The sequence below is a fragment of the Gnatocerus cornutus genome, chromosome 2 (assembly GCF_029298725.1).
Source record: "Gnatocerus cornutus isolate USDA-ARS CGAHR chromosome 2, icGnaCorn1.1, whole genome shotgun sequence".
Taxonomy (NCBI): Eukaryota; Metazoa; Arthropoda; class Insecta; order Coleoptera; family Tenebrionidae; genus Gnatocerus; species Gnatocerus cornutus.
In genome coordinates, this window is record NC_142234.1 from 19,197,062 (window position 1) to 19,213,471 (window position 16,410).

At 32.6% G+C, this 16,410-nt stretch overlaps 1 protein-coding gene across 1 annotated transcript in view; it reads left to right on the forward strand.

Moving 5' to 3' along the window:
• Positions 1-16,410, forward strand: part of hig (locomotion-related protein hikaru genki) — a 49,093-nt gene that overhangs the window by 26,047 nt on the left and 6,636 nt on the right. The window contains exons 2-5 of the mRNA XM_088030421.1: positions 978-1,184; positions 5,129-5,220; positions 8,691-8,853; positions 11,627-11,800. Of these exons, the coding sequence (XP_087886547.1) occupies positions 978-1,184; positions 5,129-5,220; positions 8,691-8,853; positions 11,627-11,800 (636 nt within the window). The remainder of the gene's footprint in view (positions 1-977; positions 1,185-5,128; positions 5,221-8,690; positions 8,854-11,626; positions 11,801-16,410) is intronic.

A 16,410-nucleotide genomic window follows, 5' to 3' on the forward strand; every position in this document is an offset into this window, starting at 1 on the left:
CTGTATAAATCGATAACAAACAAAGTGCACTTCCCTGTCAAATTTGTCAGTGAGATTTGATTAAGCAAATGCGTTTCTATAACGAAGTGATTGAAATACATCAAGGATTTGACAGGATTTAGCACTGCGTTCTCTATAGCTCCGGAATAAATGAGAGATTATAATGTAATCACGCTCGCAATATTATTTATTTTATATTTTAAAAAGGACGGTAAAATACTTGAAGCTTCCATAATTCCAGATCTAGCTTTATCTTTAAATTAACAGCGGAGACAGCATGATTTATCATTCCGTTTAACTATGTAACTGATACCTTTTCAAACTATAACCAAAAGTTATCGCAACGTTTGATAACACCTGAAATTTAGTGTACGGAAAGTTCGTGGCGTTGTGACTAAATTACCACAAATTGAAACCACTTTTTATCACCGCGCTACAGTTTTTAGTAAAATATCGCTCCATTGTAGTTCCTCCAACTTCTATTTACAATGAACTATCTTAATTACTGGAATACAAAGAACCGTTCCATTTTCTAGTCAAGTTTTATTAAAACTTGTATAAATCTCCTTCAATTAAAAGTTCCCGGTTGTTATAAGTAGACTTAATATTTCCACATCTCTGTTTGAGCGCCACAAAAGGAATAGTTTTTTAATATCAACCACCTCGAGTGAGGTAATCGTACGAATTTATTGGCGTAAAAGTACCCACATCTGAAAGTTTCTGTATCAGTTCTCATAAATCGCGATTTTCCAAAGTTTTGAATCTCCGATCTATATTTATGATTCTCGGAAAACTTGAATATTCATCGCATCCGTCTGTACTTTTTCTGACAGAAAATTATTTCGCAACTTTGGGCTAGAGATATTGGTATTTGGAAAGTTTTTAAATTTAATATCGCGATATTATTATATTTCGTATTGAAGTTGGAACTTCTAAAACGTTTATCACGATATGTCTAATCGCATTGTTTTTTTCAGAAATATCGTCGGACTCGTGTCCGCCTCCCCAGTTAGCTTTAAACGGAACAGAGACTGAACAAGGAGAGATTAGAATTCGAAAAGACTATACGCACATTCGCGAAGTGAAATTTTCCGGTTCAATAGGTCCACTTGGTGAAAAGCGTCTCTGTAAAATCAAATGCATCGGAGGGCAGTGGGTGGGTCCGCTCTGCGTCGATAATCACGGTAAGTGTAAATTTTAATTCAGTTCTTAATAAGCTCAAGTCTATAAATTCTCCTTAAACGAAAAGTCCGTATTTTATTAATGGATTTGAAAAAAAGGTTTTTTGTCTATCTCGATAAAGTCGGATGAAGGTCTGAAATTAATCACTTTGGTCGATGGAACAGTTACACCAACGAGTCATTTTACAAGCCGGAACCATTCTTCACTCTCATTGTGGGAAAGGACAGGGAGAACCTTTTCTTAATTAACAAACGTCTAAGTAACCACACCGAATTTGATGGAATGTTTAACAAAGCTGTCAGGGTTACGATTAAATTAAACATGCTATCAAATGAGAAATTTAACTGAAAATGTTTGTACAAATAGCTCGGGTAAGTTTCAATTGTGTCAGAATGTGTGCAGTTACGGCATATCCAATTTTAATATCTTGCTTGACAATTATTACACCCGTTTACATGCTGCAGATAACTGAAAATCAATCGTCAATGAAATAAATATTCTCTCTAGAGAAACATTGAATTCAGTGACGAGAATTGGAAATTAGACGTGGGCAAACAGGGACTGCGGTTCCTCTGTAAACATGGACATAAATGTTAATATGTTAAACGTTTTTTTGTAAAGAAACGCGTCCATTTTCAACCATTATCTTTTCCACAAAATCGAAGGTTTCAGTATAATGGAAAGGTTTCCGTTGACTTTATGGGGTGGGTGTATTGTACAGACTTAGACAAACGAGTCTATGCAAGTACGTTTTTGCAGAATGTGAAATGGCTGGAGTGAATCCTTTATGTGGACTACAAACGCTAAACAACGATGTGTAAAGATTTTTTGGCGATAAAAATGGAAATGCTTTCTAGTACATTCAAGGAATAAAAAGGCGTAAACTCAAGCTTTTGGATTACATAGAAATGTGTGCTAGATCGCTGGAAAAAGTTTGAATAAATTTCAAGCTCTGCTGCCAGTGTAATGTGCTAATGGTGAAATATTTTGAATCGAGTTTATAATGCAAAGGATTATTTGTTCTATTTTTACTTTGCTCGTACACCAATATTTAATCATGCCATTCGTTGTAGTGAAGTTATTTCGACGGCTATTGTCTGTTTATGAAAAATATTTCATCCAGGATTTTATGAGAAATCCTATCTTTTATTAAATATTTCTAATTTGTGGAATAATTTATTAAACAAATGTGATTAAAAATAAATTGTTTCGTATTTGCTTCTAAACAAGTCAGGAAAAAAAACAAATCCAATATGAACACAAAAGTTTTTTATAAAATCACCAAAAACCAGCATTGTCTAAAATTCTAATTAATCCAGAATAATTCAAAGAACCTAAAAACATTCAAATCTGAAAATTTGAGGCTATTCAACAATAATATAAAAGCAATGCTTCCGAAAAGGGTCTGTAAAGAACCCCTAGATTAAAAAAAAATTAGACAGTCATCAGAATCTAAAAAATACGAAAATTAAAAAAAATTGTATAAAGTTAAATGAACATTAAAGTTGCGATGAATTTAAAGAACCAGAAGACTTCCAATAGTTTCAAACTCAAACTGTTTAAAAATAACACATTGCATTCGTTCCTAGGTCTTAGCTTTTCTTAATACTAAGCCCTCAAGTTTAGCCTCTAAACCTCTAAATTAAAAAGTTGTTGATTTAAATCTATCGATTTGTTTGCATAATGTATTTGACCAGGCGCATCCACCAATTTCACAAAATCCAATGATCAAATGTCTGTCAACATTAAAGTTTCAATAAATTTAAAAAACTTGAAGAAAAAAATTTGAGATTTAATTCAGCCAGTTAACAAGTCAGAGATAATATCCTCGCCAAATTTCATTGTCCTAGTGTCAAAACTATTAAAGTTACAGGTCCGATTTAAAAATATTTGAAATTTTTGGTCCATCATAAAAATAAAAATTTCTAAAATTTGTCTCTGTTGTTCAAAAAATTTGAGATTTAATACAGACAATTAGCAATTTAGAGATAATATCCTAGCCAAATTATATTGTGCTAGTGTCAAAACTGCTAAAGTTACAGGTCCGACTTGAAAATATTGTAAATTTTTGGTCCGCTTAGAAAATAAAAATTTCTCAAATTTGTCCCTGTTGTTCAAAAAATTTGATATTTAATACAGGCAGTTAACAAGTAAGAGATAGTTTCTTCTCCAAATTTCATTACGCTAGTATCAAAATTGCTAAAGTTACAGGTCCGATTTGATAATGTTTGAAATTTTTGGTCCATCTTGAAAGTAAAAATTTCTAAAATTTGTCCCTGTTGTTCAAAAAATTTGAGATTTAATACAAACAAGTCGGAGATAATATCCTCGTCAAATTTCATTGTGCTAGTGTCAAAACTGCTACATTTACAGGTTTGAATTAAAAATATTGGAAATTTTTGGCCCGTCTTGATAATACAAATTTCTAAAATCCGTTCCGGTTGTTCAAAGAAATTGATATTTGGGGTAGAAAGTCAACAAGTCTAAACTAGTAATATCTTTTAATTTTATCGCCCTAGCATCAAAACTACCAAAATTACAGGTCCGAATGAAAAAATTATTAGAAATGCCATATTAAATCAGCTTTTATTACTAATTTCCCAATATTTTATTAAGAAGTTTTAAACAACTTAACAAATTAAACTAGACTTCAATAACACCATTTCTGCCGTAACTTTATACCCATAAGTAGCTTCAATGAGACTTTTATTTTGTGTTATAAGTAGTTTTAACTGTGCAACTTATTAAGCAAATACGGTACACCGCAAATGCATCAGCGAAGAAGCGCTCTTAGAACACGCTGACAAAGTACGAAACTTCGATTCATATTAAACATGCTCAAATTTAAGTTTTAATAGTTTGAAATTAACATAGTGTAAAACTAGCGCAACGAGGAACCTGAGGTTTTATTTGGTTTTTTAGCAATTAAATTTTCATTTGGAAAAATCTCTGAAAAGTTATCATCGCGTTTTGTTGTTTTGTGTACGTTAATACCAATATGCGAATTTCAGTGATTCGTTATTAATGTATTGAATAAATGTTCCCTGTAAACGAAATTTTGTTTATTTGTTATATTACAGGAGAATTATTATAAAAGAGTACACTCATTAAAATAACAAAATGAAATATATTCGTGAACATTTTTAAATCGGATCTCGCAAACAACACAATATTTTCACAATAATGTATGAAATCTGTGTGAATTTTCTTTTGTGTTCTCTCGTTAGCAGCTATTATTAAAACGACCAAACAATATAGGTTTATCTACTGTATTATTCATGCGGGTATATTTTGTATTAAATTTGATATAAAATCCCTTCAACATCACTCTAATTTCAAATAACTTGAGCAGGTGTGGACGGAACTAATTCCGTTGGAAATCCATGTTTTCCATTACAATTTAAAATTTCCTTTGCTTGCAATTTTCTGGGAATGCATTAAAGAGAGAACAAACTTTCCTTCCAGAACTTTAAATCGGTCAAATTTGGAAAAGTTACACTGAGCGAGGAATACGTAATATCAGTGGCTAGCTGTCGGACCAAGCTGACTAAAATCCAAAGGGACACACATGGTCACACAAAAAAACAGACAAAATTTATTGCTACTAGTATAAAGTGATAAAAATTCACAAAACTGAAACAATAAATAAGTATACGTGACACTAGAAAATCCCATAATTCAAACAAGGCGAAGTGTATCATATTTCCTTCATTATGACGTCCTAATTTGCAATTGCTCTTACCTATTCGTCTCAATTTCATTGAGATTATGATGTCATCTGTTATGATAATGAATCTTAATGATAAGAGATGTATTGTTTCTCCTGCGCTAATGCGATTACATAACAAAAACATGCGGCTCCACAAGAAAAACACTATAATGGAAAGCTTTCTTGTTGTTTGTTTCTAGCAAATGATATGAAATTGTACCCCGCGTTTTGTTCCAGATAATGGCAGATTTCACCCACTCTTCAGAAGTTGTAAGTTGGAGTACATAAATCCACATTTAGTGGTCACGTTTAGAAACGTTTCGATTCAGGTAAGTTTCTGTTAAAGTACTTTTTTTATTACCGGTATTTAAGTTGAGTTCCAAAGAGTTTTAAAAGCTTAAAAGCGATAGATTTACTAATGATACAGTTATATTATTTAGAGTTAATCAACGTAATTTGAAATCAATTTGGGGAAAATCGGATTTTTAAACCTTTTTTAATAGACAAAAAATGTCACTAGCAAATTACAGGCAAAATAAATTTGCTGGATATTGATTTATTACGAGTTGCTAGTTTAACATTGATGTATTTGAAATGGCAAATTAATGCAATTTAATAGAAAATAATGACATTTTGTAGTGTTATAACAAAAAAATCTAGATTATAAAGATTTAAAAATTTCAGGTTTAAATGAAAAATATTAAAAATTTTTGGCTTCTCTAGAAAATCAAAATTTTTAAATTTTGTCTCTGTTGTTCAAAAAATTTGGGATTTAATACAGACAGTTAACAAGTCAGAGACAGTATCCATTCCAAATTTCATTGCGCTAGTGTCAAAACTGCTAAAATTACAGGTTCGATTTAAAAATATTGGACATTTTTGGCTCCTTTTGAAAAATAAATTTCTAAAATTCGTCCATATTGTTAAAAAAATTTCAGATTTGGTACAGATAGTTAACAAACTAAAGATTGTAACCTCTCCAAATTTCATTGAACTAGTGTCAAAACTGCTAAAGTTACAGGTCCGAATTGAGAATATTAGAAATGTTTGACCCGTCTTGAAAATAAAAATTTCTAAAATTCTTTGCTGTTGTTAAAAAAAATTATATTTAGTACAGACTGTTAACAAGTTAAAAGTAATAACCTCTCCAAATCTTATTGCTCTAGCATCATAACTGCTAAAGTTACAGGTTTGATTTAAAAATATTGTAAATTTTTGACCCCTCTTAAAAATATATTTTTTTTAAATTTGTCCCCATTGTTCAAAAAATTGCAAATTTGGTACAGACACTAAACAAGTCCGAGGTAGTATTGTGTCAAAATTTCATTGCACTAGTGGCAAAACTGCTAAAGTTACAAGTCCGATTTGAAAATATTGAAAATATTTGGCCCATCTTGGATATAACAATTTTTAAAATAAAATAATGGGCGTCCCGGCAGTAGAAACTTCCCGAAATTTTGCTGTTGCAACGTTAACACTCTTACCAATACACAATTTTAAAAAATGGTAAAAAATTAAAAGTTTTAAAATTGAGACAATCAATAAACGAGTGGTAAGTAGTAACACTTCCTAATGCTTGGAGTTTTTGATGGAATCTAGAACAAATATTTGAGTAAATGAGCCGACTCACAAGAAGTAATAGTAATAACACAGTAATAATGACATGACAAATAAATACGATAGTCGATCACTTTATGGTTTAAAAGCACAAACAATAAAGATTTGCTTTATAAAAGTCTAAGATTATAGAACGAATAAAATAAGAACAGTATTGTTGAGAGAAACCAATTGTACAGCTTGAAGGTTTACGAAAACGACTCCTTTTCAACATTTGCTTAGAGGTGCGCAATAAAACCGTTCAGTAGGTATACGAGTATAACATTCCAACGTCACTTCAATTTGTGACGCGAAGACTATGTGGTTGCCGATGCAATCCGCAAATCCAATAAAAAATCTTAAGAAAACGTCTTTGATTAAATTTATTCAAGTCGCTGGTAGTTTTTCTCGTTAAAAGCGACACATTTTTCATTTTCTCCTTAAAAATTAAACTGGTTCACGGCTCTATATTTACACAATGACTTTTACGACAAGCGACGCAATCGTTGTTCAAAACATAATTGCCCAACAGTCTGTTGCATATAAAATTTCCATGTCCCGAATTTGCATTAAAAACATGTAACAGCTTCACAACCACGTTTTAAAATAATACTCGCGCATTCATGAAGTCAATACCGCCAATGTTGACGAATAAAACGCTTCATAATGGCTCTTCTGATACATCCGAAACAGACAAACACTCCCGGAAATCTACATAAATAATCCACAGTGCAGTTTTTACAGCGGTGCCATTGAATTAACATTTTATTTCACGTCAGCGAGGAGATTTCAAAATGTGTGAGATAAATTAGATTTATTAATTTCGGAGAAAAATTGGCGGATTTATGGGGGAGTATTTTCAAATAAATCATTAAAATAACGTTAGCTTGAAACAAAAAAGTAATTACTACGTCGAAATTGTGAAATATGGGGAAATTACAGGAATCTGCTTTCACTCTCATGTTTTCTGTTTTGGTATTTGTTTACCACAAGACAAATATTTGGTCGCTAAGTGGCCCTCGTATTGAAGTCATCCGGAGATATTTGCTTCTTTGCCGACAAGGGAGCTTACATCGAAATTATACGTAAATATTTTGCGTTATGAAATAAACAAAACAGTGCAATTGATATTTATTCAACAAACATATTCATTCTTGTAAAGTTGTTGTACACTAAAAACGAGTTAACTGAATATTTTACATTTATTCGATATTAAAATACAATGTTCAATTAAATAAATATGTTAAAGTTCCCTACATAACATGGATATCCATAAAAAGTTTTGGTAATTAATTTCGCTCGCAATAGTAATAAAAGAATTTGTAAATTTCGGGGGTAATTTACCAAAACAAAAGCTCTATTTTAATAATTAATATTAAATTTCACGTAGAGTAAATTAATAACTAATCACATACACGAGTAATTTCCATTGTTTTTAATTAAAACTCTTAAAACGGGCGCATTTGAAAATTGCCCCAAATCAAACAAAAAATTAATTCGCTTTATTTGAAGATAATATTTTCACTGAGCCGTTCACATTTACGATCTGAAATAATATTTATCTAAACCGAATCTCTCCTAATTTAACATCGCAAAAATATCCCCTTTAAAAAGAATTAATATTCTCAAAGGCTGATGAGTAACAAAATCAAATTTTATCGTCGAACCATGTTCAATCAATTGCCCGTGAAACTCATAAAACTCATAATAAAATCGTACCGAGCTATTAAATAATGTAATCGCGTTTTGTTGTCAAGTGGAATAGTAACTCCGCTTTGTATAAATAAATGAAAAAGCTGAAATAACAAAATATTTGGATAACGAAATAACATCTGGTATCAGCTAAAATAAAAGGGTTTCAATAACATAAAATCAATGATGCTAAGAAAACATTTGGTCGATTCGATATCTACCTCTAGCTATGAAATGACCTTTTGGAAAATAAAACGTGTGAACCGAACGACAAGACTGGTGCAGTATTCGATTAAAGGAAACGTCGTTCGAGCGTTCGTTTTAAGATTTTCGTCGAGAAATTTGATCTTGGATTGTTATACAATTTGTTGCGTCTACAGGAAACTGTCACTAAAGATCCCGACCCGGCGCATCCACCATTTTTATTTTCAATTGGTTTCCCTCTACTAATTGTTATATTATTCCCTCAGGAAATATAAACCGACGTGTATAACTATGTAAATTGTTTAAGACCGCCGGATGGGTGTTTCCCCATGAGGCGAAACTTCAGATAAGATGTCGGGAATTGGGCCTATACAAGCTCCTGGGGACGGCGTCACCGCGCTGTCAAAACGGTGTTTGGTCGTCGAAACTTCCATCATGTGTGCCAACCACTCTTCTCACCAACTTCACAGGTAACTTTTGCGTAATTACCAACTTCGTGGATATAATGAAGTGCATTTTGTTGTAGTCGACAAGGTTTTATTAACTTTTAAAATGGATGCTTGGGTGGGAATTGTTAGAAATGCATGAAGGCTGCATGTGTCAGACCACCTAGGGATGAGCTTAACGATGCCCAAATAATTCATTACAACACTGCATTAATTTGCAAATTAGTTTTGTCGTGACAGGGTGTACGCCCGTCACTGTCAATCAGCATTTGGAGCGAAATTATATTACTCTTGATTGATAATAGCTTCGAGTTTAGTTACTGAATTAAATAAGCATTTATATGGAAGAAAAAATCACAGCTGAGTCAAAGCAAAATATTAAATCGCATCTGTTCTCAAACCCTGAACAAACTATTAAGTCCCAGGATGTTTGTTTATGATCAAACTGGTAAATGTTGACTGAAGATCCTTAGAGTTACGTAATATCCCTATAGAACGACGCTATGAATAATAAATGTTTAGTAAGTACATGATCGAAAATCGTAGTTTGATAGAAAAGTTTGCCGATCAATATTCAGAAGCTCCTTGGGAAAAGTCTAAACATTGCTATATTTAGCAGCCATTTTAACCTTACCTGATTTATTAAAAAAAATAGAAAATGTCGACGTTACAACTAAAATTGTTGTCTTTCAATTATCGAATGCAAAATTTCGTATGAATCGTAGATGCAGCAGTGAAGGAAAATCAATACAAGTACATTTTGCTGACGTTCAAATTTAGTTTTGTTTTAAGTTAAGTGACATTTTCAACTTTTTAACAAATATCTGGTAGTTTAATATTAACAACAACAAAAGTTAACTTTTGAGTTACTAATTGGACGTTTATTCTGGCAATGTGAAAACTGCTAAAGTTACAGGTTCGAATTAAAAATATTGGAAATTTTGGCTCGTCTTGAAAATGAAAATTTCTGAAATCTGTCCCTGTTGTTCAAAACATTTGAGATTTAATACACAGTCAACAAATAAGAGATAGTATCCTTTCCAAATTTCATTGCGCTAGTGTCCAAACTACTAAAGTTACAGGTCCGAATTAAAAATATTGGAAATTTTTGGCTCGTCCTAAAAACAAAATTTTCTAAAATCCGTTCTTGATGTTCAAAAAATTTGAGATTTGGTACAAAGAATTAGCAACTTAAAGATAGTGGCTTATCTAAATTTCATTGCGCTAGTGTCGAAACTGTTAAAGTTACAGGTCTGAATAAAAAATATGGGAAATTTTGGCTCGTCTTGAAAATAAAAATTTCAAAAATTCGTCACTGCTGTTCAAAGATTTTGAGATTTAATACAAACAGTCAGAGATAAAATATAGTTTTCTCTCCAAATGCCATTGCGCTAGTGTCACAACTGTTAAAGTTACAGGTTCGATTTAAAAATATTTTTGAAATTTTTGGCCCGTCTTGAAAATAAAAATTTCTAAAATCCGTTGCTGTAGTTCAAAAAATTTCAGATTTAATACAGATAGTTAAAAATTCAGATGTAGTATCCTCTATAAATTTCGTTGCGCTAGAGTTAAAACGGCTAATAAATCTGCTAAAGTTACAGGTCCAATTTAAAAATATTGGAATTTGGAAAATTAGAAAATCATTATTATGCCAACTTTGAAAACCTAATTTACACAGCTTAATTTTTGAAAAAACGTGGTCCAAGACTTGTACTACTTTATTTTGGCCGCCACTGTACTAAAGAAAATTTTTTCTACAGAGAATTTTTTGTAGACTGATTTCTAAAATTGCTTTTTTGTAAATCGGTAAATTCTCCTCAGGATAAATGACGTATAGTTACTTAAAGATATAAAATTGAAGCATTTTGGAATCATGGCTTTGGTATGTCTATTGAAATGTAAACATAAAATTTCATGACAAACTTCCCACTAATGCAAAAAACTCAGTGCTACTGATAAGAACATCACTAAAACTCGATCATACACACATACCATTAAATGTTATGTATGTGCATAAATTCCAGTCTTAGGACGTAATCCCGAAGACGTTTTATTAATCGAATTAAGCACTTTATATGCTAATAACGTTTTATGTTTCAACAGCGACCAGAGGGATATCTCATTTAAATCAGTAATGTGATCTTTATTCCCCATTGTAGCTGAAAGGACGTGGTAGTAATTTAGAAATTTAATAATGCTCTAAATGTTGGTACATTGCTCGAAAACACATAAATAGATAGTCATCATTTTACGGCCCAGAATATTGAAGCTGTAAATTAACAAGAATAAATGAGTTGCACAGTTGTGCTTACAGATTACACGACTTTTATTTTCGCTTCTTGCAAATTGCATAAAAAGGAGTTGCTACGTGTTTCTAACATGCAATTTCTACCTCCATTCTACAAGACAATATTTTATCGCTGTTTTTACAGTTTTAAACATCTCGATAAAGTAAGATCTCTTTGCGCAAAATAAAGGAAAACGTGCTTACTTCAGACGAGATAATTTCGCTTGCAAACGAAATAACGTGTTGGTAAACAGTAATATTCTAGTACAAGCATCTGAAGTTCCGATCCACACATTAAAATTTCATTTTCCGGTGCATCGTCCAATGAATATGAGAGTTGAAAGTTTTACAATATCCAATATTGCGGAGTTATATGACCATTCTAATGATGGAATTAGATTTTTTCGCTTCTAGTTTAGCTGCAGCTCTTAAATTGCTATCGAGCGCAGTGATAGCATTCACTTTGTAAAGTTAATTGAATAAATATTAATTAAAATTTCATGATCGAAGAGGACGCTCCACCAACGCTCCTGATAAGGATACCATCGGGATCAGCGTCCGTGGAACCCGGAGGGGAATTGGCAGTGTTTCCTGGATCGACTGTGCACCTGGAATGTCTCTTTTCCCGTCGACTTGGTTCTCCAGATTGGACTTGGACGTCTCCCTTGGGACAATATCTCACCGGTAAAGTAAACATTCTATTTGATTTCTTACTTCCATTGTACCGCTTTCCGCTTCTTTCTTTCGTGTATATACTATATAGAAACCCCCACATACTTAAAAGCCTCGAGTTGTTATATTTAAGAGCGGATTAAGGGCATGAAGTGAAAAGTCAGGACCCGGAACTTGGTCGATTTATTACAACTTTTTTTGTACCTTGTTCCGGCATATTAATTTACGTAAAGGGTCTGCAGTCGGAAGGGAAGGGTTAAGGAAAGGGTTGGCTACGTGGGTACTTTGCATTTTGCTGTATTTATGCCGGATGAAAGATGGAGGTTTCACTTTCACTTTCATTTTGCGAAGAGAGTTTTTATTACGTTTTTGGGCCTGTTAAATTCAAAAATTCAAAAAATTCTTCTCACTACGTGCGCTAAAATATCTGGATATTTCGGATCCGGAGTGATTTACTGCCAAAACCATTGTTTCATACTACCTGTCCAAAAAATGTATCCCAATTCCTGTATCAAATTTAGTTCGTTTCTTTGACGTCATTTCATTCTTGGCTGTTGACGGCCGTCACTGCAACTGAAATCGACATCTTTTATTTTTATCGAGCAGAAAGAATGATAGCTTACACTCTAATTTAAGAGAAGGTAGAAAAAGTTTGTGGTAAATGTTATTGGTATACAGAGTGAACACAAAAATTGGCTTTTAGGTATGTTATTTATAAAGCAAAATAATTACTCTAAATTGGCGGAATGAAATATTTAATAGCTCTCATTAATAGTTTAAATTAAAGTTGGGCTTCCAGGGCAATCTCGCTGAGAAAATATAAATACAGTTAATATAAAAATAAAGCATTTATTTATTGATTTTCTTGGTTGAAAATGAAAACAGTAAGAAATTTTAAATTATTTGTTCCTTTTCCGCCACTCCTATACTATGTTATTTGACCTACCGATCTGAAATTTGGCCAGTTGATAGATTTTGAGGATGCTCTTTTGATTGATGTAAAACTTATATGAATTGAACGTCGTTTTTGCCTCGAAAAAATTATTGAAAATGACCCCAAAAAAACCTTTTGAAAATAGAGTTTGGTCAATTTCTGGTTTATTTGTAAAGCAATCTCAAGGTATTTGTGTTCAGTTAAGGCAAAACTTCACGCTGAATCCAAAACAGGGCGAATTTTCAACGCACATCAACAAATAATTGAGTTATGACCGTTTAAAATTTTGGAAATCTACGTCAGGTAAAAGAAGAATGGTGTTTTAAAGCCCATTTGTAATTATTTATTTATCTCTATTGACGGCGAACCAAAAAATTACATGTCATACTTTAGAGTCACACATAAATGGGACGGCCTCGGCCATAAAATATAATGTCTCCATGTTGCATCATAAATGCTGCTTTAATGACATCTTTGTCTTATAAAGATAGAATGCGCGTATTAAATGTAGGCAAAAGTGGTCTTTTTAGAGCAATATCACAGCTAAAATATTAATATTTCCACCTTTATTGTTTTTTGTGCCCCAAGCGTGAAATATGGTTACCATTTGAGTGACTATTCTTCATATACATCAGTAGAGGCACTAATGTTTGATTCTCTCCAGAACCCTCGGCTTTAAATAAAAATGTTAAAACTTCGTTTGATCAAAAACGCTGCTGTGGCAGTTTAGCTCTGAGTGTAGTTGTTATTCATTTCATGTTTTTTCGATCAGTTTTGACTGGTCACTCTTCAAGTGTGCAGACCTGAAACACACGTCTCGTAGGTAACAAGATCAGAGAGCATCTTCAGTTGCGAATTTGCAACATTCGAGCTCTTTGATATTATTCCGGATAGAGCATCATTTAAATCTTATAAACGTCTCGCGACAGCTTGTTTCCGTTTCCTTTACGGTTCACTCTTTATCGCGTCTGCTGCTGGGTCAGAATAAATTGACATTTCAAAGTTAGTATTTTCACCTGACTTCGTTCGTTTCAAATATGTTGCGCTGTGCAGAAATAACGTCAATTTGTGAAATGCGAGCTTCAACCTATGCGAGAAATTAGAAATGAATGGCTATCATATATTTTAATTTTACCAGCGATTTGTTATGTACGTGCTGCTGCTTACTATAGTATTGCCAACATCGTTGCTTGCACCGGTAGGCATTAGCTGATATAAATTTAAATATCCTGCACCTGTGGAATTTTAAACGGACGAAATTACATCGCAACTTCGTATAAATCACAGAAAAGATACTAAATGTAAACACGGTCGTAGAGTAAGAAACACGACGGCTAAATTAAACGAGGTTTTGATATTTCTCATACCTCCAGAAATATGAGATTTAGGTGGTCATTTCATGGCTGACATATCTTCAGATTGGGGTAATAAGATGTATATAAATTTTGAATTGCGTCTGCACTAATAAAATACAAACATCCCAAGAAATGAAACTGGAATTTACATATTCAATTTTCGAAAATTTATCATCGTAACGTTGGAAATCACAATTTTGACGGGTTCTTCATTGGATTAAAATTTTTTAAGAAGTTTGGCGGATGTAGGGGCAGTTAACTGTGAATTATTAAATGGATTTATTGGATTTTACTTTATTTCTCTCGGCGCAGTTATATTTAAATTTGATTTAAATTCAAGAGTAATAACGGATCAATTATAATTTCAGCAATGCCGTAATAAAAAACTACAAAATTAAATTCCTAGCATGGTTTTTTGCTTTTAAAACACAAACTTTTATGCTAGATTTTTATTTCGAATTTTCAGGAAACTTCCTGAGTGAGTGCATCCTATTGCTTTTAATATTTCGCTGCACGCCAAGTTCATTCATGTCCTTTTGTTTCCATTTTATGATAATGTAAGTGAGTGTAGAATAGAAGAAGTTTTGAGACTTTTGCAATTACAATCTCAAAATAGTTTTAAACGTTGGCACTCGAGAGTAATTTTTAAGAACGAAAAAGTAAGAGACATGTCCACATCCTCTATATTTACATTTACAAATACTTTGCCAGTGTCCAAAAATGGTGGATGCGCCAAAATTTGATCCGCATTGAACCCAATTTTAGAAACTATAAAATACCAAAACAATATTTGAATTCCTCGTAATGTTTTGCATGTTATGTGACCACACTATTTCTGTGAAACGAAAATGAAATATTTACGTTCAGTGAAATTTTTCACGGTCGGTTTTAATCCGATTACAGGATTTGGATTTGGAAACATAAAAGCAAGCAAAATTTGAATTGAGATAAAGTATTTGAAAAAATGCTTTCGAATTTTAAGTCACTAAATATCCATAAGCACTAATCAAAAACTGTGAAGCTTTTCCTTTAAAGCCTCAGAAAAATAAAATTAATTCCACACGCATATTCTCTTCTTTTATTGCGATTTCGTGCACTCTGTCCATAACGTTTTAATTTCCGCACTTAAATTTAAGGGATAGAGACATCTTTTCCTAATATAAAAATAAACTTGTTGATGAATATTTTACGTTTATAACAAATTTGATGTCATAAACGATTTTACGTAAATGAGTTTCGATTATAATTTAGTTGACACTTTAAGTAGGTAATACCATAATTTTATAGGGGCTATGTAATTTCATATCTTTTATGATGCAATAATTTCTGTTACCATATAGAAATTGTGTTAATACGCACCTTTACTTTTCTCCTGGAAACTGAAGTTTTGAATCCATTATTTCTTCAGAACTCTCCTCATCGTACATTCAAATTAAATTCCATTACTTCAACTAAAGTTCGAAAGTTATAATTATCATCCCAAAAAAGTCATCAAAGAAGCAACGTTGCACATCCTTAAGGATCACGTCCTGTACTTGAATTTGATAAAACGTTATCATCTTTCGATGAGCTTCCCATGAGACAGTAAAAATTGACGTTGTGAGCGTATCTTAAACAGACAGCGAACAAATGGCTTTTCATTAGAGCTCTCGACGTCATTGTTTATTTTGACCGTAAGAACAACGTAATCGGCGCCGTCGAACTCATAAACTCCTCCACACACTTTCCTCCACCTCATCGCCTCGAGTTTCCAATAGAAAACCTCATGACATGAGTCTCTTTTTTTTTGGAAGACCGCAAAGAGCGTTGATAAATGCCACTAATACCCGCTTCCACACTTTGGAATTTTTTGATGTTTGCTTGAAAAAGTAGTGGTCAGGTGAACATCACGATGACAAATCGGAGGCGATGGAAAGCTTCAATAATACTCAGCAAGTGGCATTCGAACAGATGCGTTTAATATTTCATGCGAACAGAAGTTGGAAGAAGTGGTTTTTAATTATTTCATCGAAGTTGTGATACATGTGAAGCTATTTTTAGTATCTAAATGAAAAATCCGGACGTTGTTTTCGTTTCTGATTTTATTCCGTGTTTCCGTCGCCCTTGCAGAAAATTACAGCGGCCATTAAAGATTATCTTATTTGTAAACACTCTATACCGGAGCGTTGCGCCAAATAATATTTGTTCATAATGCAGACAAGGAATTTGTGGCGCTTATTTTCCGTAACGATTTCGCTCGCTTATAATATTTTTAATGCGTCATGACAACAACGAAATACCTTTCAAGAGCAAAATCTGGAATATCAAAGATGCAAACAAATTAAATTCATTAT